At 33.5% G+C, this 27278-nt stretch overlaps 1 protein-coding gene across 7 annotated transcripts in view; it reads right to left on the reverse strand.

Moving 5' to 3' along the window:
• LOC120782759 (nucleolysin TIA-1) overlaps positions 1 to 26356 on the reverse strand; it is a 112954-nt gene extending 86598 nt beyond the window's left edge. For 2 of the 7 annotated variants that reach the window (XM_040115213.1, XM_040115220.1), the window contains exons 1-2: positions 25906 to 26356; positions 20054 to 21131 (exon numbers count right to left, since the gene is read on the reverse strand). In XM_040115213.1, the coding sequence (XP_039971147.1) occupies positions 20054 to 20585 (532 nt within the window). In that variant the 5' untranslated portion in view covers positions 20586 to 21131; positions 25906 to 26356. The remainder of the gene's footprint in view (positions 1 to 20053; positions 21132 to 25905) is intronic. The other 5 variants (XM_040115219.1, XM_040115218.1, XM_040115215.1 and 2 more) reach the window with 5 other exon arrangements.
• Positions 26357 to 27278: the final 922 nt, after the last annotated feature.

Raw genomic sequence — 27278 nt, forward strand, 5'->3', positions numbered from 1 at the left:
GTCAATCCGCCTAAATGTAAGCAACATTTCTTTTGTTCTATTTTTACTGTCATACATACATTTAGGTGTGGCAAGAAAAGGTGTGTTTCATACTTTCCCTTTTGTGCTTAGCAATTGTATCGATATGATGATTTATATTCAAAGAAACGGCAGGTTGCAAAATTTTTCACTTGGTTTCATGAAAATCCAAAATCTTTATATAAGTTTAAAGTTTTTTAAATGAGATCACAGCTAAATAACCACTAAAAATACGTTGAGTGCCATAGATCCGGTTCGGTTTATGCAAGTTGGACTGAAGAAAAACAGCTCTGCACTTCTCTTATTAGCAATAAATTCGAAAAACTTTCACGGATTACGTCAGCACTAGGGAGTTATCAGAGAAACTATTGTAGAATTGAAATGAATAGCTGTAAATTCCACTTTTAAATTCACGATTTAAAGATTTTGGTTGCGGACTAAGGAAAAAGTGGGGAAAAGCATATCATTCCTCAACATTATTTTCTATTAATATGACTTTCGAGTTGCCGACTTTGTTAAAAATTAGTGGTGAACTCTGGTGGATATAAGACCAGATTGTTATATGGTAGGATCAGTTGCTTTAAGTCTATAGCAATTTCACTTAAAAAACTGAAATTCATATGAGCAGAAACCTATATCAGATGCCTGGCATTTAGCAACGAAAAGCTCTTATGAAACTATTTTCACAATTATTCCTTTTCTATTTTTTCTTTACTATAAGACATAAGATCCCCGCTAATGGATCACATCCGTCTGCAATCGGTGGGTGCACTGAAATATTTAGGGCTCATTTTGGATAGGAAGCTTTTATGAAAGCCGAATGTCAAAGAGAGACCTAAAAAGGCATCGGTGCTGGGCCACCATCGGTACATGTGCAGTCGCAAAGGCCTTTTTAGTTGCAGTAGATCTAGTGATCTCTTTGCCTTCTGCTACTTCTTGCCTGCGAGAAAGCAAACTTATATATACATACATTACATACTATATATAAGAAGACGAGAAAAGACCATTTTGCTGAAATAATGATTCCAAGAAACAAATTATTATTTTAGCGGTCGAAAAATTAATTCAATACTCTTCATATGTACATTATCATATCATATATACATATATGGTACTCAATGTATTCAGTTTAAAAAAAATTATGTAAATAATGGTAGACACACAAATGCGCACACATTTCATGCCACCGAACTTCCGAATTATCAACTAAAAGAAGCAATAAAATATAATTTGCTATCTGTGCTATCGCTCGTCTCCTCTGCTGATACCACTGCTGCTGTTGTATATTTTGCCTTAGTTGTATTGTTAATTTTCTTATATGCAGTTTGTGTATAGTTGCCACTCTTTTGTCGCGTTTGCTGGTCTCATGGCCGCATTCGTTTTGGCTAGCAATGCAAATGCGTTGGCGGCGGGTATTCCGCTTGGCAAGTGTCAAGCCATGTTGGCTCGCTGAGGTCGTTGCAATGACAATACTTGGGAGACAAGGAGCAGTGGCACAAGAAGTCGACGTCACACTTCCTTGTGTCTTGCTCTTTCCACTCTTCCTTGTTGGCCTCGAAAAATGACGGAACATTGTGTATTTTGCTTTTCTTTTTTTTCTTTTAACAGTTGCTGCTTTTCCAGTTGAAATTTGCAAATTTTTCCTCTTTTTGGTACAAATGTACATACCTTTTGATATATTTAGTGATTTTTTTGCTTTATGGTGAGTGTAGTTTGCTGCCCAGACACTAGCTGACTGACTGCTTGTTGTTGCTTTGTATTGGCAGAAAGTTCTTGAAATTTCGTCCATTGCTCTTTCGTGCTCTGCTGCAGTTCTTTTTCACTTATTGCTGTTTTGGTTGTGTTTTGTCTATTTATGGCTATTTGCATGTATATACATATATATATGTACAATATATGTATTATATATGTATATACATTTTATTGTGTTTGTGTTTCATTTGTTGTTAAGGTCAACATCAAACGGAGCAGCGCAGCATATTCCATACAAATGATTTCCTCCTTCCTGTTTGCCGACTTCCCTTGACCCAGCTCATTCTGAGAACATAGCCGAGTTGTTATTGTTAAAATCTGGTAATTTTTAGTTTTTGTTGTTATTATAATAGTTGCTGCTGCTGAAGCTCAATGACAACGCTGTATGCAGTTGGGGTCAGCAAGCAATTTTGGCTATTTCACAGCTGCTCCCACGCGAAGAATTTATATGCATTTGAATAAATAAGTATATGCATATAGAAGATAACAAATATATGTGTAGAAACAAAATGTATTTGGGAGCATGTAATAATGTATGCTTTTATTTTCAGCTGCCAGTATACTTGTGCCCCCCTGTGATGGTGTTTAGGAGAACTAACATCTTGCCCTTTGGCCATCGAGTGTATTGCACTTTTATTAATATTTATGTATCTGCCCTTGTTCATATGTATATAATCTCTTACATATGTGTGCGCTTATCCAGAAATTTAATGCAGCCTCTCCCTGCTTAACCATTATACCCTCCTACAGCACTCTAATTGACCCTTTCAATGCAACTCCATTTGCTCCACGCTGTCCTTTTCGCCTGCGGCCACTTCTGTTTAAAAATTATATTGTATATTTGCCTTGTATCTTCCAGAGATGAGCACTTGCGTCGCCGCCAAGGCTAAACCATTATGCAACTATCTATGTATGTATGATAAAGCGGCGTCTCAACAACAAAAACAAGCATAAATAGCACAACTGAAAGCTTTCCTGCTGACACTATAATGTCACTACTATCGCCATATATAACTGTATAGTACATGCTGTCGCCACTGGGGTCACACAGCGGGATCAGCACAATCCCTTGGTTACTCTTACTTGTGCAACTCTGCCTTCGCTTTACTTTGAATTTCATTTTGAAAGTTTTGTGGTGAATTTTATAAAGCATAGAGTGAAGTGATATTTTTTCATGTGGTTTTACTGGTTTCAACTTATAGTTAGTTAAAGTTTAATTTAATTTTACAGCAGCGTGCAGTTTTTGCTGTATCTATTTTTAGACTGAAGTAATAGTAGTAGTAGCAGATAGTTGGTAGTATAGTGGGCCCAGTGTATTTATGAACTGAAGAAATCTTACTCTGATTGGAATTGGCATATTTTTTAATGGTTTCTTAAGTAAAATGATACCACAGAAAAGTGCTCTTTGAAAAACTAGCAATGATAAAATTGAGGCTGCAACACATTTTAAGGCATCCATATTGAGACCGCTAGCTTATTATTTGGATTTCTGAAATTTATTTCTCAGAAATTTAGTTAACATATTACCTTCGACCTTTTTCAAAGTCTATTTGTCATAATGAATTCGTTGACAATTTTTTTACAGAAAAAGTTCACTTTGAACATTTTTTAATTTTAAATTTTGAATTGAACAATCTGAGTTATGAAGACTTTTAAAGCTATATTCTGAAAAATGTGAATCTTGCTAAGAAATAGGATTGTTTTTAAGTATTTATTTTATGTATTTCGGTTTTTGATAAAGCCAAGACGGAAGGATAGTAAGATGTGAATCCACATATGTGTCAGCTCATTACTACGGTCATTTCACTCTCTTGAAAGAGAATAGTTACATAAGCGATCTTAAAGTTTGGAGAAACGTATAAGATCTCCTCTAACGATAATATATATTTTTTAATAAATGCAATTTGAAACAAAAAAATAATGCTTTGTCGAATTATCAATGTCTATCGCCTTGTCAACTAGCTATAGCAGAAAGGGATGTTAGCGAATACAAAATTAACTTCCTACAAACCATCTTACTTTGTAGGTAGGTATAAATTTATGTTATACTACGATTTCTAAACGGCTTAGTAAGCTTTAGTGGCACAGTCTGACATAATTCGGCAGTCGAATGTGAGAGTGAAAATCATGGCTTTGGGCTATTGATGGTCACATCTTAGCAGAAAAATCTAAAAATTTTGCATGTTTCTGACTGGCGAAAGGATTTCACAAAACACATTAGCCACTCGGATTGACTTAAAAATTATATAATCTTCCGATGTAAGATATAGGCTGTCATTTACACCATAATTATGATTAGACGGCCGGCCAATACCAAGTGTAAGGTCTGACCGAAAGTTATTTTATACCATATATAAAGGGGATATCACATGAAATATAAAATCAGGTAAAAGTTATAATATGTCTAGTAAAAAAAGACATTATTTTTTCAGTTGATATCTCGTGTTGTATAAGTGCGTTTAGATTAAGCAATACGGAGTTAGGAAGATTAGATTAAAAAAAAAAAAACTAAGTAATTTTTGGGCTGGCTTGACTGAGCATTTTTGGAACACACGTCAAGCAAAAAGAAAGTACGGCATATATCACAATTTTTCGCCGATAAAGGCGAAATCAGAAGTTAAATTAAGATCTTGACACTGCACCTGTCAATGTGTGATAGTTGCATCACGCTCTGGTAGAAGAATTGTCGAAAATATCAATAAAATAATAGAAACCATGCAATTGATTAAAATAAGGCTGAATATGAAAATAAGTTCGATGAATGTGCGCCTCACAAGTGAATGCAAAAAGACCTCATGAACCGAAATTCGATCTGCGTAACAAACTAACTACCTAGGGACATTGCTGAAGCAGATGTTTGCTGATGACGCAAAGTGGGTCATTTAAGGCAACTTCAAGTTAAAACGGTTGTCATTGAATTGGGTGAACCGATAGCTACGGTGGAATTCACTAACAAAACGGTTTTGCTTAGTATTTGTTGTTATTTACAAGAAGTCATCAACCACGAGCAGTTTCTTTATGACCGAACTCTTACTTCAGAGCTGTACTGTGAACATCCATTTTATAGTTTGGACCGGGCATTACGTTAATATTATCTACTTCCGCCTTTCGGAAATGATTTTGCTTATGAAAATATACTATTCTAGTTTTTTGTCGGTTAAGACAAAGTTTTTTATGAGAGTGTTATATTTAATACAGCCTCAAAATTCTAATAAGTGATCAAACAAAATGGTGCATATTTTACCTAAATCGGATAATTCTAACTATGTGAAATAAAGCTTTCAATTTAGCGCAAAAGTAGTGGATTTATTTTTGCTGGACCTTAGATATATTCCCTAAAGTTAAATCGAGCTACACGTATGAAATAATTCGCTGAACGCCTATACATATAAATTTAGTATTCCTTCGTGTAAAGGAACTATATATTTTCCGGCTGCAGATAACGGTGCTTCCACTTTTTTTCGAGCAGACAATTAAGTCTTTTGCAATTTCCATGAATCTACGTTCTAATTATACACCAAAGCCAACTAATCTCGACGGCCACAATCCTATATTGTCATTGTCACATATTCGTCTACACAAACACTGCCAACACAGACACACTTATATGTATATATCTACATACATACTTATACGTACGTGGAAAATACACATAGTGCTCATGTGCTCATTACTTCAACTACAATGGCTTACTATCATACATATATGGGTGGAATATACATACATACACACAAGTACCATAATATATAATATGCAGCCATATATGCCCCTTGTATTTAGCAGTGTGGTTATGTGTGTGTTGGTTATAAGCTGCTGCCAGCAGCGTGCTGCTAAGCTGCCATTTTGCCACACATTCAGCGTGTTGCAGCTACTGTTGGTTAATGAAAAAATTGCTTCCGTTGTCGCTGCGCCCTTGCCATTAACTGTTATTTTCGACATCATTGTCGTTGTCATTGTTCGCTATTCAAACTATGGCTATCCACCGCTACTCCTACAAACCTATAATATATATGTATGTATGTTTATAGGAATGGTATGCTGCGCAACCTGACTGCTTGCAACGTCACGTCATCAATGTGCTCTTGTCACTCATGCCAGCCGAATAGCGTCAGTGATGCAAGGTACATACATTTATGAGCATGACTGTGTGGGTGTGCGCAAGGACATACGCGCAAATGACTCTGGTTGTAAGCACAAACTAATGCTTAAGCTTTCATATAGATATTTTTTTATGTGAGTTGTTAGAGCCCAGCTGTGACTCAATGCATATTTGTATAGAAGAGGGCTCAATTCTTTCGGTTTAAGTTCATTTTCGTTTTATTTTTTATATTTTTATATTTTACCTTGTTTTATTACTTTGTCTTCTTTAGGATTTATCCTTTTCATTTCATTTTGAAACCGGAGCATCAATTTTGAAGAGGGGTTTTCTAATTTTTCTTTAGTTAAATACCGGAACTTAGTCAATCTCATGATTGGTACATACGTTAGGTTAGGCTAACCACAGAGACGGAGAGCTTGCTAAAAACATTTTCATAAGCCCTCACTAGTGTCAAAAGCTGCTTAGTATTAATCTAGCCTCCTATATTGTCTAGAAAGCATGCTGATCGGATCTCAAGTATCCAATACCGCTTGATTTCGATTCCACTATGTTAGTGTGAATTGCTAATGGAAGGAGAACTAAGTTCCAGGTTTAAAGAAATATATGTATATTATTTATTAGGAATCTTTAATAATTTTCGATTACAAAAAATCTTCCAAACTCTTTCTCATATTCCCGATTTTGCATTATGACCCAGGTTCCTCTAACCTTTGGAATTCAAAATAGCGAACTTAGTTGAGACATTCGACTTATCTTCGAATAGTGTTGAAAAAGTGCAACTATTATATTAAAATCAGAGCCTCAAATCACATGCCCCGAATAATTTTTCTAAAAGTATGGGAAATTAGAGCTAATTTTGCTTATAAATGCTAAGTTTATAATCTTATTTATCGCCCCAATTTACTCACCCCTTACCACAAATGCTTCATTTTCTGTTACACCATTTAAGAGGGAGCACGTTAGTTGACGTAAGTGACATTTCACGTACACGCTGGACACCATCAACTACCAGCTGACTTGAGTTCCAGATTAAGTGCATACACAAAGTCGATCAAAAGGTGTCCATGGGTTGAGTGTGTACTATAAAACATACTATATGCAGAACAAGCATTGGCAGGAACATGTGACAGTGAAAATGATTGGGGACATTTGTACACATATAAAAATTGCGTGAATTGTATTTTGGTAAATTCTGATCATTTCTGTGAGAAAGTGGGTAAAACAGAAGAGTATATGCTTCAGTTTTGGTGCTCTCAGTTTGCTCTAAGGAATTGTGAACATTTTGGATTCAGATATTTAAAGGTTTGGGAGTCTCAGATTTAAAAAGTCGTCCTCCTAACTTCTATAGTATTTCTCCATATTGACGCACATATAAAATATGAAATCTGCGGGAAGTGCAAAATTTTTTTATGTTAAAAAAGAGTGTTAGAAAAGTTTACTCTTTTGTTTGCCAAATTTGACACGTAGTCAAGAAAAAAGTTCCATGACTTTCAGTAAGGAGTCAACCATAGCCACTGTAGTTCCCAAAATCGATATATGTGGTGTTTGAAAAGTTATAGTTCAATTTCGACAAGTTTTAGTCGTGAGATAGCATATCTTATTAGAATAGAATTTTATTCCAATATCTTTACTGCCTTTTGAATTATATATTTCATAGTAAAATAATCACATCGAAGATAAAATTGTTTCATGTTGAGACTTGGCGTGATTGTGGTTCGATTGTCGCCATTTTCAAATTGTAACATAAGACAATGCCGTGGCTAGCGATTTTGCCATTATTTTTGATCAAAAGGTAAAAACTTAATAAAAATGAATCATCAAAACTTAAAAGAGCAGCCTTTGCCAGCCTCACCAAAGTTTTCTTCGAAAAGTTCAAAACATTTGCTACAACTTTAAAACTCCTAACTTTCGGTTGAGCAACAACTATTTTTCTTGCAAAAGTCCTTTTATTTTTAATTTTGTATTCAAAACTGATTTTTCACAAGAAATATAACCATATTTCTAGCGCTTTAAAGTCCTAACCCCTTCAAGAGCGCAAAATATGACTGCAAAGTGTGGCGCATTTAAAAGCTAAGCATGAGGCAGACACATAAATTAAATGGGAAGAAATGAAAAAGTTCAACTAACCGCACAATAAAAAATGAACAATGACAGGTTAATAGCAAATAAATGAAATCCCATAAGCAAATGTACACACAAACGTCAATGAAGTGGAAGCGGCAGTCACGGACCACGACACATTGGCCAGCAAGAAGAACAGCGACTAAAAAGGAGCAAACAGCAATGACATCGATGGCCGAGAGGACACCACGATAATGGATACAAGGCAGCGAGTGGCGCTGGCAATAATGACAGCGCGTGAGAATGTACGCGCATAAATAAAAAATAACAACAACAACACACCAATAATAACAACAGTGAAAAAACGGCATGTATATAAATTATGCTGCAAAGAAGCGACGAAACAAAATGATAAACAACACAAAGGACATGCAACGCAACACATACATACATATACATATGATACAAACATAAATGCAACAACATAAAAGTGTGTTAAGAGAAAAGAATTGGCTGCTTTTAGCCGCCTCAATTGATATATAGCTTCAATTTGAGAAAAACTCAACGAGGAGAAAAAAGCGAAACGCCAAGCAAGTGGGCAGCGGCGCATTTATGCAGCAAGTGGTGAGTAAATATAGCAACAAACGAAAAAACGATTGCAACAGCGCGCAATGCAAGATAACGCATTCGCTGCACAAGAAGAGGCAGAAACAGAAGTGTTGGCATGCGGTGTGTGGGGGACGCAAAGAGTATCAGTGGCACGGAAAGAATCCAGCAAACGCTGTGTGGGTGTAGAAGACGTATTGGCAAAGAGGACACGTTGGCGTGGCTAACGGACACGCTATTACAGATAAGCGCGCACATGAGCACACATGCACAAAACACACACAAACACACAGATACGCAAGCAGACACATACATATATGCGCAAAGTTAATTGAAAGTGGGCGAACTGAGTGAAGCAACGCGGATATTGCAGCAAAGTAAGTGGAACCGCGCAAATGTGTATGTATGTGCACGTGTATGTACAGCGGTCACCAGTGTTGTGGGCCGATAAGAGAATGTGTGCTCAGTGAAATGAGGCAGTGTTGTCGTGTAAGGACGACCAACATGCTGGGAGTAACTGGCAACCGGGCTGTTCCGTGACACTGCCTCCGCAGCAGACAAACTTAATGGCGACAATAATGATAATGACACGGCGCACAACAGGCGTTTCAGCAATAACAACAACAACAACAGCAACAAGCACAGCAATGCGACCAAGAAAGACCAAGAAGAGGAAGCGCGCTGATCAAACGATTGAATGGGGCAAATGAGCGTACGACCCAGCAAATGATGGTGCAAAAACAAAGCAAGAAGCGCCACGCTAGCGGCGAAGCGATGCAATGAAGAGGCAAAATGCGTGGAACATCATTTGAGGCGTCTGTAGGAGCACCCAACAAGAGGATAACGTAAATTTAATGAGCAGTGCAGAAATATAGGCTTAGAGCATAGGGGTTACTGATGCAGAAAATGAAATTGTAAGCTGGGAGCTGCGTGATTAAATGCAGGTTTAATGCAATAATTTTGAAAGTTTGCACATTTTTCTTGCTAATATCATAGGCCTCTAATTATTTTTGAAGCACGAAAGGGCAGACATTTTTGCAGCAAATAAAGTCTGGTGGAAATAAATGCTGACTCCAAGAAGTGAGATATATTCTAAAAACTAATTAACAATTTTATGTTAAACAAGGAACTACTTGTAAATGAAGAAGCATACAAGACGCAGTCCTTATATAGCTACCTCTTAAGAAAATTGTGAAAATGATTTCCTGGAGGTTATAATGGTAATCTTTGGTAGTTAGACCTTTTATTGAAAAATGGTAAGATACTTTATTGTTTTATATATATTTATTTCAATCTTGCTTAGGTTGTGTTTAAAAAGAGTTCCTCTGCTAACTCCCATACAAACTAAGTAATCAAAATCAGGTTTTTGTATGAGAAACTTTTTTAGTGGACAAGATATGTTCACAAAAATTGGTACAGATGTATTATTTAAACTAACGGTAGAATAGCCGGAGAAATGTTTCAGATCGGAAGAATATAGCATATAGGTGTCATACAAGCTTAAGAATCAAAATAAACTTTTTCTATGAAATATTATTTATGTGAGTGGTATTCCAGCTGCGATGTAATAAATGATAACGTTTTTTCATTGTTTTAATATAAATTTAATATCTTTATCAGGTCTATTAAATATTATAAATATTACGTATACGCCCTGTGCTGCAAAGTAAACCTTGCAGTGTATGTCAATTGAGTTTACTTGTATGCTTACTTGTGCATATGTCAACTGAGGTTGCTTTGTACAAACATAATAAATAAGTTCCTGTATTCTTTCTTTTGTAATCTAATTTTGCAATGTAAAGTCGTTATTTTCAATTGCACGTTAAATTAAATATTACGTATACGCCCAGTAATACAAAAAAACTTCGTATATATGTACAAATACTGACAGAGCGTTTGTTGGATATTATGTATGTGTAAGAAAGCATATCGTTTTTCATACGTAATATCATTTTTCATTGATGTAGAAATTAATATCATTTATGCTGTTGTTAATAACAAGTTACGTATACGCCTCGTTTGTCAAATTGGAAAAAGTAACAATTGCTTGCAAGTGTGTAAAAAATACATTACATATTTTTTTTAGCGCTTTAATTTACTAACAAGGGAGTATTTAAAGCGTAAATGGCGAATTGCTGTTTATTTTACATCGAATATGTTGTGTTACGTATACGCCTAGCATTACCATTTAGTAAAAATAGTTATTAAATTTACAAATATATGCTCTGACAAACAGCAAGATGATTCAGAAAACAATTTTCTGTATTAATGAATAAGATACTGAGTAATTATTTCACTATATCTTGTTCCGCATATAAAAGGTTTTACATTAAATCTATCTTAATGTCTTTTTCAACCCGCTGATATACATATATTTGCTTGTATACAGTTATATACATATGTATATACAATCATATATATGTCTTTAACGCTTCGCACAAGCCACAAATATTTTTTAGTAACACCAATATTTATGCGTTTGGCTGAAGTATACACTTTATCACATATGTAGAAGCGTAAAAAAAATAATTATGCAAAAAATAAACAAAAAAAAAATTGCATTAATTAATGAAAGCGATAACAAAAATGCACATGCGTTTGCTCAAATGCAAAAATGCGTTGAAAAGAGTTAGGCGTGAGCAGAGACATGTTTAAGTCTAAAAAAGTATTTAAGCAAAAAAATTAACGCTAACAGGCTGTTGAAAAATGTGCGCCGTTTGTATTAATTAAACATTATTTTATTTTTTGTGGCGCTTTAAACCGCACAACCGCAACAGCAGGTATTTTGTATGAAACAAAAGCCAAAATATGTTTATCGAACACACTTTTACATAAATAATTTAATTTTTGAAATATTGTGGAGAATTAAACTTTAACCATGGACTTTACTGCATTCATGGAGAAACATATGTAATATTTCTGAAATATTTTTTTAACTATTTTAAAAGCTCAATATTTAATGCCGGGTTTTTGAGTGAACTGAACAAAGAACATGTTCCACCAATAATTATTTGTACGTGATTTTGTAGAATTTGTTTTTTCAAATAGAATTTTCAATTAATATTTCAGCGGCAGATTTAAGCTGGCATTAGTTATTTGAAACTCTGAAAACAAAAATTTGAACTCAAATGCATTTAATATTAACTCTATTATTGATTTTTGTTTTGGTCAAAAATTTAGTTTAATAACCACCGCTGAAGCAGCTTATGGACTTAGTTTATACATGTATATGTATGTACTCGTAAGCACATGCTATGCTTCAGCCAGTTGCTGACGTAATTAGTGTTTAAATACACATACGTGTGTGCGTAGGTGCTTTTGTGCTGAAATGCTAGTGTATGTGTATGGCATATCAAAAATTAATTTCTAACCAATAATAATGTAACATTTGAATTTTAAATAAGGCGATTAATATTTAATCAATTATTATCGAATACAGTTCACTTAACATATTAAATATCTATACATATAAACTGCTGTGTAGCATACCCACAGGCGCATGTATGAAAATGATGTTTATGTGTGGAAATGCATGTAAAGTCATGTGCATTTGTATACGTATATATGGTATATAAATACATTTATTTTACATTTTTTTCTACGAAAACTGCCAAACAATTTGCTGTCCAAATATTATGTAATACTTTTATACGCTTAAATTATATATGTAATTTAAAAACATATACATATGTGTATATGCATATATATATATATACATATTTCAACAATTCCATTCTGAAATTTTCGCCATTTTTCTCCACTACATTTCTGGTGGAAACCTAGACTTTATACGTGCTCATGCCATTCTCTGTTTTACATTCTCTCTCCAGATTCACTGTTAGTTTACCGCTTACTCAGTCATGAAATTGCAAAAAATCACAGTTACCCACACTTGCACACATACATAAGTGAGCATATACTAACACTGCAAATTCATTCCTAAACGTTGCCATTTAAATGCTGCAAAATAAATACACAACAATAACTTCACACACATACATATATATGTGCATATGTAGAAATGTATGTGTTTGTATGAATTTATCGTATTCACAAAAATCATTGAAGTAGAAAATGTCATTGTCCTGAGCATCATAAATTTTATACTTCACTGCAAATGCATGTGTTAGCAGAATATGTGAAAATAAAATAATATGATGATCGTAAAATGTTGGAATATATGCTCGTGTTTAGTTATACTCAAAAATTAAATAAAAATATAATTTGTTGTTTTTGTAAGTTTTGCTGACTTTTCGTATGCAAGGTGTAATCAAATACGAAATAGTTGGAATTATAGTGAAAATTGTGATAATAAAAATTTTAAAATAGTAAAATATATTTGGCATAATACATATGTCTCTTAAAGTTAGGCTATTATACCTTAGTTTCCTGCTTTCTACAAAAGCTAGATAAATTTAGGTATTTCGACTTTCAGTTATTGTAAGACATGCAGCGAGAGCTGCTTAGCCTTGATATCTTTGCACAATACTCTGATCTTTCCACGAGCTGCACAAAATTTTTTAAAGATTTAATAACATGCCAAATGTCTAATTTTATAAATTTAAGAATTAAAAACCTAAATATTGCCTGACTATTTTAGCTACTAGATGCTAATTTTCTAAAAATTTGTATGACTATCATATCAACTGCTTGGATTGTTAGTCTCAAGGGGTTTATCTACCTAAAGACGCACATTTACAAAAATTCGTGTATTAAATAATCGGCTCTGTATTTTGAAAAATACTGGATTCTCTTAATCCTGCAGCCGTTCTTCGCGCGATGAAATATGTTTTCTGTTTAAAATTTACTCGAATACGAAAACCAAGAAAAAGTATTTTATTGGAATAGATGAGTACGTGCCACATAATATAGCCACTTTCCTACAAAAGTCGTTTTTTGGAAAGAGCTTGCATTTCAAAGTGGCTTACAATTCGAAATTTTCCTCAAAAAATCTTTTCTCTTCAACTATTACCTGACAATTATGTATGTATATTTGAGAAATATCGTGTGAAAATTTCGGTACAACGTTTTCGGAGAAATTTCGCTCACCGACTCTGAAAACAGCATTTTCAAAAAATATTGATCGTGGGAGTAAATTACACTGAACTACAATTTTTTTTAAATACGGCCATGTCTACGAAATTGCTTTCGTATCAACTTTTGGAATTTTTTTCAAATATTTGCATATCGAAATATTAGCAAACAAAAACGATTGTTTGAAATTCAAAAGTGGATATAACCATAGTAGTGGGTAGTGGAGTTAACAAAACAAACAGCCTCTGAAAATACCTCTTTACATAATTGAAAATAATGGTACGCAAAATCCCGGGCTGGGAAATAATAGAGCATTTCTTGTGCACTTGTCTCGCTTTGGCGAGCCTACGCTGGAAGAAAATGGGTTCCTCTCGCTATGATACGCTTGAGGAGGTATCGATAGCGAGGTACTGAGGTTGCAGAGTCTTTTAAAATTCACCTCAAGCGCAGATATCGTAAAGGATGATTACTCCTTTTGGACCTAGCAACTAATTTCCATCTGAAAGGCAAAGTACCAACTGATCTATGCGTGGCTTATTGGCTTACCAGATTAACCTAACTGAGTTATCTTAAATTACATTACAAATTATTTCATTATAGAAAGCCAGAAGCACATACTTTTTTTTTACTGGTTAAAAAGCAGTAAGAGCTTTGTTAATTCTTTTTAAGGCTCATTAATTCAAATTGTAAACAGATAATTAATTGTCAAGTAAAGAGGAATTAGTTAACTTAATACTAATTTAGTAAATTGAAACACAATAAAGCGAAAAATGATTAATATGCCAGTTGTCGACAACAGGTTTGACTATGCGATTTATAACTGGACAGGTATTCCACCAAATTAAGAAAGAAAAGCATACGTCAAAGCCATCTAAATTTCCGACGCCTCCATCTGCATTAATGAAACTATGTTTCTGACTGCTGATCTATTCTAAGTCTAAAAAACAGGACTTAGTTCAAAACAAAATCGAATACGCTTATTAAATGCCTTTCATAGAATAGTGCAGTATTTATAAGAACAAAAATTATATATTATATGTAAGATTTAGAGCCTTGAAATAGATGCCATCTATAACATAAGCTTTTTTCACTTACAATATGACTCATAAATATACGGTAGAAGAATAATTACTATTTCGCGACTCCATCGAGCAAAATACTTATATAAGGTTATATTAAGTTTTTTTAAACCAATTTTCTAAAATTAGTCGCATCTAAAAAATTCCAGTATATTTGCTAAAATGGTAGGTACTTCCCTGCGTATGACAAAAAAAATATCATAGAAAACGATATCTCCATATCTAACCGTATTTTTAGTTCAAATAATATCAGTATTTCCTCACAATTTGTCCAATCGATTTGTATAAACAGCTTACAACTCATATGCCAGTCAATGTCCGTACATTGCAGACAGTATTTGTTGCTGTTACACCATGCAAAAGCTCTTAGTCGCTCTCCATATTAGATAAATAAAAATACAAGCTGACTAACCTAACTGTATTTTTTGTGCAAAAACTAAAAACTCCTATCCACACAGACACACCCACACACAATTCATTGAATTTGTTAATATTTGTTACAACATGCCGCATCAACAAGCTCATACTGTCGGCTTGCTAGCAGCAACTATGTACTACAGCAGACAATACTCCGCAATCGACAGCAGCTCTTACGCAACGATAGCAAAACACTTACGCATTGAAGTTTACAAATATTTACTAGCCAGCTATGGCAAAGATATTTCTTGCGAAAAACTTCAGTAAAATAACAACAAGCTTTTGTCACTTTTACATAAAGGTATATCTATATATGTGTGTGAGTGCACTTCGAGCAAGCAACATTTTGGTCAATACTCAATGCTCAATAGCTGGTTGACAGCAATTTACTGCACAAGTGTATTTTAAAACCAACAGCTGTTGGAAGATGATATTATGTAACGACATGCACATATGTATGTATGTATGTGTAGCATTTTTTGCTTAGCTCTTTATGCATTTGTAAACATGTATTTATTGGCAGATTTTGTTGTTTCATGCAGCAGCTTATTGATTTTCTTCCAAACAACAACAAATGCTGGCAGTAAGCACAAATTTTGCATATAAGTAATAAGCTTATATAAACATATGCTTGCTATGTCTATGTGAAGCTGTGTGTAAGTAAGGAAAAACACAATCATACAAATATGCAGTTGTCGTTGTGTTCGTGAGCAAACAATTTCAGTTTCAATTTCAAGTGCAATCACGTCAAGCATCGCAGAGCAAAGCGATACACATGGCATTATGCTAAATTTTTGTCAGCACTCAAGCAAAGACGCTCCCAAGAAAAAGAAGGGTGAAAAGGGGCAGCAGCAGCAACAGGGCTAGTAGCCAATAACATGTTTACCAGAAAAGCCGTGCAAAGCCAATGTGGGTTGAGCGTGTACCGAAATTAGGCTGATATGCTGACTCAAGCTCTTCAATGTTTGACAGAAGCTACCCTAAACTCTAACCAGCTAACCATAAGTAAGTGTGTAAGTAATTGTGTGCGTATTTACTTACTGCTCGTGCAGTTGCTATGCATTAAATCTCATTGAACTGCAAATTAAATTACCGTTAAGCATCAATCTGGCATGCTTGAGCTAAAGCAGCAACCAGTCGATATCTATATGGTTACTTAAATGTATATATGTATGTATATACGTATATGTATAGTATAGTATCCTTCTAACATAGGAGTGTAGCGCAGACAAATGAAATTGAAACCCACTCGCTTGCCGCAGCAGCGCTCCCACTTTTATATGCCGTTGGTCTCTTTCAATCAAATTTTTGTTCAACTTTTTCGTATCTTTTTTTTCCTCTTTCGTATTTTGCCATTTCCTGCTGCCCACATACTTGCTGCCCCGCACACAAATCTATTTGGTTAGGTTTCGATCTGTTTCGGTCTGCGCTGGACTTGCTGACTTGGCTCGGCATGGCTTGACTTGGCTTGTCTGCTCTTGACTGGCTTTCACTTGGTCTCGAATGCTTTCAGCAGCTTTTCTTTATCAATATCTACCGTTTTCCGCCACCCGCATGCGGCGCGCTACCTCAGCGTCTTCGCCTTGCTTAACGTCATAGTTTGCTGCCACTTTTGACTTTGGCTTTTCTTGTTTGTTTTGTTTACTTTTTTTCCCCGCTTTCTACACCCTTCATTTCGTTATTTGTTTTCTTATTTTCTTTGCGAATTGTTTTCGTTTGTCTTTCGTTAAGTTGGCGCAACCGTCCAAGTAGGTTGCCTGCTACTTATTCCAGCTATTGATGCCATGCCAACGCTAATGCTAGTGCCAACAAAATCAGCCAGCTGCGTCCCGGACATCCCCGAAATCAATAGCATCTGGAAATCGACAATAATTTCAAATTGATTTTCGTTTACTTTTCCACATGTCAGGCAAGCCAAACAGTCAGTCAGCCCAACCGCTGTACATGCAACACACCGGCACACACATGGAAACACAAATATATGTAGTGATGTGTGTATTTGTGTGTGATTTCACAAGTAAATATGAGCGCGAAAGGTGTTTTCGGGCACCGCTCTCGGTTAATACCGTTCGTTGCCACCGCCATTGGTGGCTGTTGGTGGGTGTGCCACGGTAAGCAATCACTGTTTGGGTGCACGGGCATTTTGGCATCAGTTGATTTAACAAACATGGCTTGTACGTGAAATTCTTACAGATTTTAATCTGCCATTCGGATAACCTCTCTTTATTTGTTTTTACGTGCCTGTGTGTAGGTAGGTGCTTATACACAGCCATCTTTTGCATTGTGAGCGCACAAAATTATTCCGTATGTGTTGGTGGCTCACTTTAAATATTTAATAAGGCTTTAAGTGCAGTTTGGTGTCAAGTACTCAGCTACGAGCATAGAGACGAAATAATGCTGTAGTAATTTGTTCCGGAAGCGTGTTTCTCAGAAAGTCATACCACAAATTGGTGGTGACACAAAGATCATTTAATTATTTTGAAGAGTTTTACAAAGTTTCATCAATTATCGCATTTCTTTTTGATGACTAATGCCATCGCGCCGATATGTAATTTCACCCAAAAATATCGATTGCAATCGTAATGCCGTCGTTCTTGCTTAATTTTGATTTTTTTTTTTTGTTTTTTTCTTGTGGACATTATTATTCACGAAGGAATTCTTGAATTCTGAAGAACACTTCCAATAGCACACATTATAATTATTCGTTTCGAATATGAGTGATGAGTACTACAGTCTACACTTCCTAACTAAATTATTTATAGAATTTCCAATATCTTCATAATAACGTACATAAATTCGCTAGTCATTTATTCCCAATAATTAGTTTAAAATTGGCTTATGCAACCCTGTTACGCCATGCTATGTAGCAATATTGACAAAATATGTGAATAATTTGAACATATGGATGATGGCGGGGGTTATCGTGTGATAGAACTTTCTTTATCAAAATTAACCGATAAGCAATAACAAAAATACAACCACTTGGCTGTGGCTTCATTTACATCTTATAAGCTAATAGTTTCTTTATCTTTTTACTAACAATGAAACATTATTTTCAGTCTTCAATCTTTAAGTGTGCACATTATATTGTCAAATAAATTGATAAACTACAAGAGAAGTACAACAATTCTCCACTTGTTAAATTGACAAAAACTACTTTCGAAATTATTTTTCTTTGGTTAATTAATTTCATTCAATCTGAAAGGCTGAAGAACGTGACGAAATAAAATATTTGCAGTATAGTGCAACATTACGCAGAGAGCATATTCACACTCGATTATGGTTTAAGAATTGATTTTTTTTCATGATTATCTATTAGTACTACATTAATTTTTCAAAATTCCTCTATTAATATTTTATTCTGCTGAATTACAAACTAAGACAAATCCTACTCCAAACTTGGTAATTACGCTATATATTAATTATAAATTTCAGCTCCTGAATTTTGGCAGCATTATTTTAATAAATATGCAATGAGAGCATGAAGATATTGTAAAATATTATAAAATATATATCTAAGAAAAGCATATGTATCTATAAAGCAAGCAGTATTTAGAAGGTTACTGCAATTATTATTCGTAATTTTTAAGGTTTGGCGCTCTCGCGTATTACAAATTTATTGAGTTTCTTTAAGATAGCTCACATTTTGGTAGAAGATGGAAGGTGGCTAAAATTTTACGAAAAGCAGGATAATGAACATATTTATTCTTTCATATTTGACGAGGAAAGTACCCCATTGAGAGCACTTGGCATCCATCATATTTCTGCGCATATATTCAGCATGTGATTTTATTCAGAAACAAATTTTTTATGAAAAATTTTTTGTCTAGCCGATTCAGCTGCTAATCAAAAGACTCAAGAAAAATGTTCTATGCAAAATAAATGTATCTTTCTCCACAAAAAAATGGAAAATTTTAAGTATTTGATTTTGATTTAATTTTAATTGTTTCTCCACCGTCTTTGAAAATATTTGGAGGCTTCTGTTTTTGATAAAACTGAATTACCGTGATCCGTTTTCAACATTTGCAACGATTCCGCATACGAAAATTTATTAGAAATAATTCTTTTTTCGATATTTTTATCTATTGCTAAAATTTCCTACACACTACTGAGGTGTACCGACTTAAGCAGATGCTGTTATCAAACTGGTAGACAGATCGCGCTCATATTTGGCATAGTAACTAAGGACAGTTCTACCAACATAGGAAAATACATTTTTTTTGTAATACCATTTACCCGGTGAATTTAATTACAGTTTCCGGGTGCTTTTTTGAACCAATATACTATATATCCAATATGATAGTTCTGTTTTGAAGCGCGTTATGTAATGTGTGAAGTATACAGTTGAGGAATTACTCTTGAAAAATTAAAGGCATTTGAATGTCGCAATTCAGAAGTAAACATAATTTTCTTGAAATCTAAAGTATGATTTTACATATTTTTAGCACTTACTAATATAATACTCTTTTTTAAGAACCTGTAAGCACTTATCAAAACGCTGTAGCAGCTGTCAGATAACAGTTAATTTTTGTACAGATTCTGTAGTAAGGCATTTTAATGCCAACTTCAGCGATTAAAATGTATTTAGAAGTAATGACTTTCTCTGCTTATTTTGTAAACATTAGTAAGTAGTTAAATGTGCCCAAGCAATGAAAAGCTGAACGCAATAAATAAATGCGCTGATTTTCTTGATGATTTTCTTTTCTCTTGCTGATTGAATCTTATGTCATAAAAGTTATTACAAAATTTATTAGTTAAACTGATATACAAGCATTTAAGATGCAAATTGAAATAAATCGACAATTAAAGGACGATATTTACGGCAATACTTATATTAAATTGAATATAAAAATTTAATTGTCAGATTTATGATCTTTAAGGGAGACTTTGTATAAGCAATTTGCAACAACATTTACCAACTCCCACCATAAAAGTCACTATTTAGTCACTAGTGTTGCCCACCCGCCCCTTGTTCCACACCACTCACCTTGCTTTGGCGAACTGCTGCTCATCACCTGCTGCGGCGACTGCTGCTGCGAGTGTATCTGATATTGCTGCTGTTGCTGTTGTTGTTGCTGCTGCTGTTGCACTGCAACGCAAGCCTGCTGCTGTGCTACACAAGCAGCTGCTGCAGCAGCGGCTGCAGCTTGTTGTTGCTGATGATGTTGAGCTACAGCAGCGGCGGCAGCTTGTTGCTGCTGTTGTTGAGCCACTACAGCGGCTTGTTGTTGCTGATGCGCTACTTGTGCGGCCTGTTGTTGCTGCTGCTGCTGCTGTTGCTGCACAACAGCCTGTTGATTGGCTGACATTTGCTGAGCCTGTTGTGCCTGTTGTTGTTGTTGTTTACTAACAGCAACCGCAGCGCTGCTCTGATGGTGCGACTGCTGCATATGCGATTGATGAATGGTCAGCAATTTGGTCTCGTAGGGTTTGGCGTGCGGCGCACCCACCGACAGGGGTTGGCTGCTGATCGTCATTTGTGCTGTGGCTGGCATCATGAGAGTCGGCATCGCCAACATGTTTACTGGATCGTCTGCGGCGGAGGTGGCGGTTATTGTGGCTATTTATTGCTTAATGTTGGGCTGCCCGAATTAGATTTTTGTTAGATTTGGTGTTAGGTTTTGTTTTTGTATTCAAATGTTGATCGTGCGGTGGCTGTGTTTATTTTTGGATTTTGATCACACGCGGTTTTTTGGGTTGAGTTTCGCGTGGAACAATCAATTGTCGCGAACTTTTGATTTCTCTCTCGTTGGTTTTCTGGGAATCAGTGATTTTTTTTTATATTTTGTCTAATTATCTTTTTATTTATATTTAGTGTTTTGTGTATACATATGCACCGTTTTGTAGCTGTTTTGCTTTTTCAGAAATTTCTAAAATGTTGAGTTATGAAACCGAACTGTTTGGATGTTTTCCGTTTGCTTTAGGAGCGTTCATGCGATCTTTAAATGTTGTTATTGTTAAAAGCGTGATTTTTCGCTAAAACTATTTTATGATTTCCACTATAAAATTCTGACATGACAATCACTTATCACAGACCAATAATTCTAATATGCCCTTTAACTTTCCTTAAAATTAAAATATTTTTGATTAACTTAATGTAAGATGTGTGACAATTACGTAACATGCAATGATAAACTTTTTGAAGTGGCTTTGGTGTGAAAGAAATAATTGAATGCTATACTGAGATTTTTTTATAGTTAATGTAATAAAGTAGTATACTTATAAATATATTTTAAATTAATTACAACAACAAAAAGACATTATTGAGCTAGTTCGAAAATTTTTCCGGCCAGTTTGTGCCAGTTCACCACTAATTGAGGTTTTAATGTATGTATGTTAGCCGTGGCTAAGTATATTTTTATACCCTGAGCAGGGTAATTAAGCTTGTAACATCAATGGAGAAGCGTCGGAGAACCACTGGACATATTAGCTGTCATGCAAACTGAGCAATCGGAAACAAGTGTTTGTATGAGAGTCTCTCCATTTGACAAGATATCTTCAAGAAATAAAACAAAAAATGTTTAAGATATCTTCAAGAAATTTTGCAGGGGTATTTTCCACGGCAATGTTGCAATCTCCAAGGAAATTGTGCTGATCATGCAACTATAGCATATGTCATACAAACTGAACGTTCACAATGAAGTTCTTGTAAAGACAATTTTGTATTTGGGAAGGGTATTAAAGATTCGGTGCAACCGAAGTTAACATTTTCTCTTGTTTTATTTTATGTAGCAATTTTTTGATAAGCTGAAAGTCCTTCGTAAATGAAGCTGGACATTATTTGTCTTACAGTTCTAGTTAAGCAGTATGAACTTAGTGTTTGTGAGCTAAGCTTTTGCTTTTATTTGCCTTTCATTAATTTACGGCTGAGAAATGTTTCAGATAAATACACTTTATTTTTCAATTGAACTTGATCATTTAAAATAAAGCAAAAAGAAACCATAGGGTGAGTTCGAAGGCATTAATATATATTAAATTTATTTTCAGAACTTATGAAATGTTCCAGAATCTATTAAATGTGATATGTGGGTTTGTAATAGTTTTTATTTTAGAAATTTTGTACTATGCAATGTGAACTAGCGGCAAGACCACTTTGAACCAACCAAGACATAATGTATTTTTGTATATAATAGGCATATGAACAGAAAGCAATACGAAGCAATGAATAAAACACAAGGATTATATATATTATAATAATAATTTTAAAGAATTTATGTAAACAGGTAAGAATTTGTTACAACAACTACATATAATTATTCTGTCATATATATTTTATATTGACTTTCTTGCTCCCCTGAATTGCCGTTTCTTTTCAACGTTACTCACACATTCTTAAAATAATACTTAAAACTTGAGAATCTTATTAATAAATTTACTTTTTGGTGCACCTTTTTATATAAGAGCCACTTCTATCCTTAAAAGATTCACGTCGTCAATTACGTCTACATCTTCTTTAAATATTTATGTTAATGAGTTTCTCTGATTCCTTCAAAATTTTGTGGCACAGCCTTAAAATAATATATGGAGAAAAGACACAAAAGCACTCACAGCTATTTGTAATTCTTCTTCTCATTATAGATACATATCAGGACCCCACAGTCAGCTTATATAGCAACTGCAGATACGGAAGTATATAAATCATTTTTTTACACTGCTCACACACACATATACATACATACACAGGTAGATAAGTGCAGATAAAAAGCTTACGAAAAGAGCTGAAAAAATTATGTAAAATAAATAAACAAATAACAACTCTCGACGTCGTCTGCTTTACTTCACTGTCTTCGTCTTAAATTTTCGCCTTGCATATTTTCATGTACGCAATTTGCGCTGTTTTGCTTTTATTATGCACTTAATTTTCACACAAAAGCAAAAAAAAGCGTATAACAGGAATTCATTTAATGACTCTTCTGCTGCCACACGAAGCTGCAAGCGGATTCAGCTACAGATTCGGTTTACGATCGTGCACATATAAGTTATGAGTATAAAGCTAAAAATATATATCACTGAAGATATTTTACATCATATATATATGTCTAGATATATCTAACAATATATGTGTATATAACACATGTATATACTTATGTAAAATTATATACCTAACGTTATATACAGGGCACTCATGCGTTTCGTCCTCTTGAATGGGCGTGTATTAGTGTACATAATTTCTCCGACTCGGGGTTTTTGCGTATGTAAATGTGTATGTGTATGTGTATAAGTATGTCAACAGACGAGAAAATCGATTTCATTTATATGCAACTCGACATAATCTAAAATCATGTAAATGCGGAAATTAAAGCTGAAACACGCACACATATGAGCGTAGCTTTTATGTTTTTCAATGCGTAAGTCATTTAATGCCATTTTGATGCAAGTAATATTTAAATTATGGTGAATACAGAAAGATGTTTCTACAAAATTTATGCACTTTTATGCGAAATGAAAACTATTGTGATAAATTTAATACGAAAAAAGATACTCAAATTAATTACACCTGTTATGCCGCGATTTTCTATGGACATTTTTTTATATGTATATAAAAAAGCAAAGAAAACGAAAACCGGATACATCAAGCAATCATAAATTTTTGTTTTAAATATTGGAATTATGAAGATAAAAACTTTCTTAATTTCATATCTTTTATGCTTGAAGTGGATATTGATATACTAGGTGTACTATTTGATTAAATATTCATTTAAGGAATTAAACCATTATTAACTTATTCATGAGTTTTGTTGAGAATTTTATGTAAACTGAATATTTGGGATTTAAATTGGCTCGTTAATATTTTAATAGACATTCATAAATGTTTTTGTAATCTAAGGACTATGAATGTTGTTACTCAAGTCGCAGATATGTACACCACTCATTTAAATATATGCAAATAAGAATTTTTGCTTTAAAATTAATTTTTTATCTAAGCTGTCTACAATCAAGTTAATCATATAAGATGTATATAATTAACTTTTTTTATATTTCTGTTATTTTAAAGAATAAGCTCTCGAACTATATACTATTGTTTGAAAAAAAAAAACAATCTAAATCACTATTTTTTATATAACCACAGGCAAAGTAGTTCTACCCATTTTGCTTCCGATTGGAGTATAAAAAATTTAAATTTTTAAATAACTATTTACTAATTTAATTTACTAATTGCTTTAATTGTAAAAGTTTTACTTGCTTTTCATGCTCCCTCCACTATAATAAAATTACTGTAAGTGTTCAGTATACATATGTCACTGTTTTAATTATGAGTTGGCTAAGAAGCTCATTCAATTATAAAGATAATAAGATATTCTCTCTCAATATCGTTAATTTGTATAAACCTTGTACATATGTATACGTAGTATATGTGCACATGAATATTTTTAATTAATAAGTAAATTTTTTTTTACAAAATTTATTAAAAGTTTGAAGCTATGAGTAAATTATCGTGGTAAAAATTTTTGCACAAAAAAATTTAATTTTTTAATATTCATAAATTTGAATTTATATTTATAATGTTAATTAATTTTCTCTACTTTATTTTTAATTTTCAGATATTATTTATCACTAATATTTATTTTTAAATAAATTTAAATCTTGTAGGAATAACGTCTTTATATGAGCTATTGTACATATACATATAAACAAAGAACATATAATAACAAAGCGAATATTTTTGCAAAAAAATAAAAATTTTAAATTTTGTTTAAAAAATACTGCCTAAAATTAAATTTATTTAAACAAAATTAATTAATTTTTTAAATTTTTTTAATTAAAACTAATTAATTTTTCAAATTTTATTTAATTAAAGTAAATGTTCAAGTTGGAACTTCAATTGCTTTAAAAAAATTTGATTTTTTTTTATTTTAATTAATAAAAATTAATTTTCAAATTAATTAAGTTAATTTTCTAAATTTAAATTAAAATTAAAAAAATCAAAATTTCTAAATTAATTAAATTATATGTTTAATTTCTATTTAATTAAAATTTTTTTCTTTTTACCAACTGATTTAATTTTTTAATACTATTTTTTCATCATTATTATTTTTTAATAAATTTAATATCACTAGCAGCACAAACGTTTTAAGTAATTATTAAAATAAATGTAAACTATTATTTTTTTGTTTACGAATGTCTTGTATCTATTTTGTTAATATTTTTTATTTTGTCTCCATTTTTTCGTCAACTTAGCTTTTTTTAGATTTCTTAAAAACTTTTGAAGAGACTTAAAAGGTTTTGTAAAAACAAGAAAATATTTTTGTATAAAAATATATATGTAAATATGTATATATGTGTAATTTATAATGCTGATTCATACAATTTTACCGTTAACATTTTTGAGAAAAGTTTAAAGAAAAAAATATGTATACGCTTAATTTAATTCTAAAAAATTTAATATATTTAATAAGTACTAAAAATAAACTCACATCAATAAATAACCATAGAAAAATTATCTTATTATTACCGTACCTAATTTTTCATAAATTATCCTAAGTATTTATTCGTTATTAGCAAATGCCTTAATTGCTATACTTCTTGATTAACTCCAATCTCTCACTTATATTTAAGCACTTCCTACTCACTCCAGACACTACACATATTCATTGTTTATATATTTAGGCAATTCAAAGTTTACATAACACTAAAAATACACAACTTCACACACATACTTGCATACATAGCTACTAACAATAGACTTTAAGAGTCTTTCACTTTCCTCCAGCCACTTCAAAGCACAAATTCTCTCAATTTTGTAAATAGTAAAATACAACAATAATTTCTGAACTAACAGTTATTGCTGCTTAAGCATAAATTATATCAGATCATTATTTTTTGAGCACGCAAACTTACACCTTTCTCGAAACAATCTTTAAAATAATGTGAAATGATTTTTTGGGTTTTTGTTTTCCTACAAATTTTTGATTTGTGGCAAAGTGTCGCGTTTCAGCAAAATTCACTATGTATATAAACGAGTACACTTTGGTAATTTTCAACAACGCTCGTGTGATTTTATTATATATTATTAAAACGCTTTGATTTTTTTTTAAGCAAATTAATTTTTTAATTTTTATTTTTATGTCAAAAAAGGGGGGACTTTTATTTCGTCGTTTGATTTCCTTTCTTTTCGCTTTTATTTGAATTTCAATTGAATTTTCTTTTTTTTTTGTTGCGCTTTGGCTCTTTTAATGCTTGCTGGGGCTAACTGTATAGATTTGGTTTTGGTGAGACTTTGCTTCAATTGCTGCTTCTTCTCAAAAATTATAATAACAACTTAACGACAATGTAACGAATATCCTTTCTTTACGAGGACACAATTCAAACTGAATGCGAAGTTCGGAAGTCGCCTTCACAAATACTCAAAATCGCGAGGACAAAGCGTTGACGCTGCCAACTGCTGGTCGGCCGCTGTCAACGTAGCTGTCGGCAGCATGCAACACATCGTTTTCGAATTTCAAATTTCGTTTTAGTAGCGGCGGCGGCACATTCGCCATCGTAGTGGCCATCATTTGTTGGCGGCATAATCCTTGTACGTGGCTTACGAGCGTGGCGTGTACGAGTCGCATGCAATGTCGTTGGCAGCGACGTCGCTAAAAGGCTCGTCATCATTTCAAGCAATGCTCATTCGCTTAGATTCACCGTTAATGGGGGGAGCGTTTGATATTGGCAGTTCAAAATGATGATACGAATACCATGCAATTTGAATGTGCATTGCTTTCGACTATAAGTTAGTCTCTTCATTTCTACTCGGCTCTCCCAATATTACGCTCTTCGAAAACGCGTGTTCAAGCAAGCGCAATTGCTTGTTCCGAATATTGAAAGTGTTCCTTCAATGTTTCGCATATTTCCGTTTGTGCCACACGATTCACAGCAGCCGAGTGCGTGTGTACATTAGCGCTTCTGAACTTCAGTTTCGTATTGGTTGCGAGTACTGGCTCTTTCGTTGTGTTGAATTGTAGCTTGGACTCGGTTTTCGATTAAGAGTATATTATTTCGAATTTGAAGCTGGTTCGTAACCTAACTAATAACGGTACATTTCCCTTTATCGGTGCTAGACTTTCTCGAATTGGGAAATCATAACTGTTATAAAGCGTTATGGCAGGATAGTTGTCGAAAATAGTTCGAATTAAGCACGTAAAAAGTATTTATAGTCGAAAATGTGCATTGTTATTTCGAAATTCGAAAAAATCAAACTTAATTTTATGGACATAAGCAAAACAGACATC

Source organism: Bactrocera tryoni, chromosome 1, assembly GCF_016617805.1.
Source record: "Bactrocera tryoni isolate S06 chromosome 1, CSIRO_BtryS06_freeze2, whole genome shotgun sequence".
NCBI lineage: Eukaryota > Metazoa > Arthropoda > Insecta > Diptera > Tephritidae > Bactrocera > Bactrocera tryoni.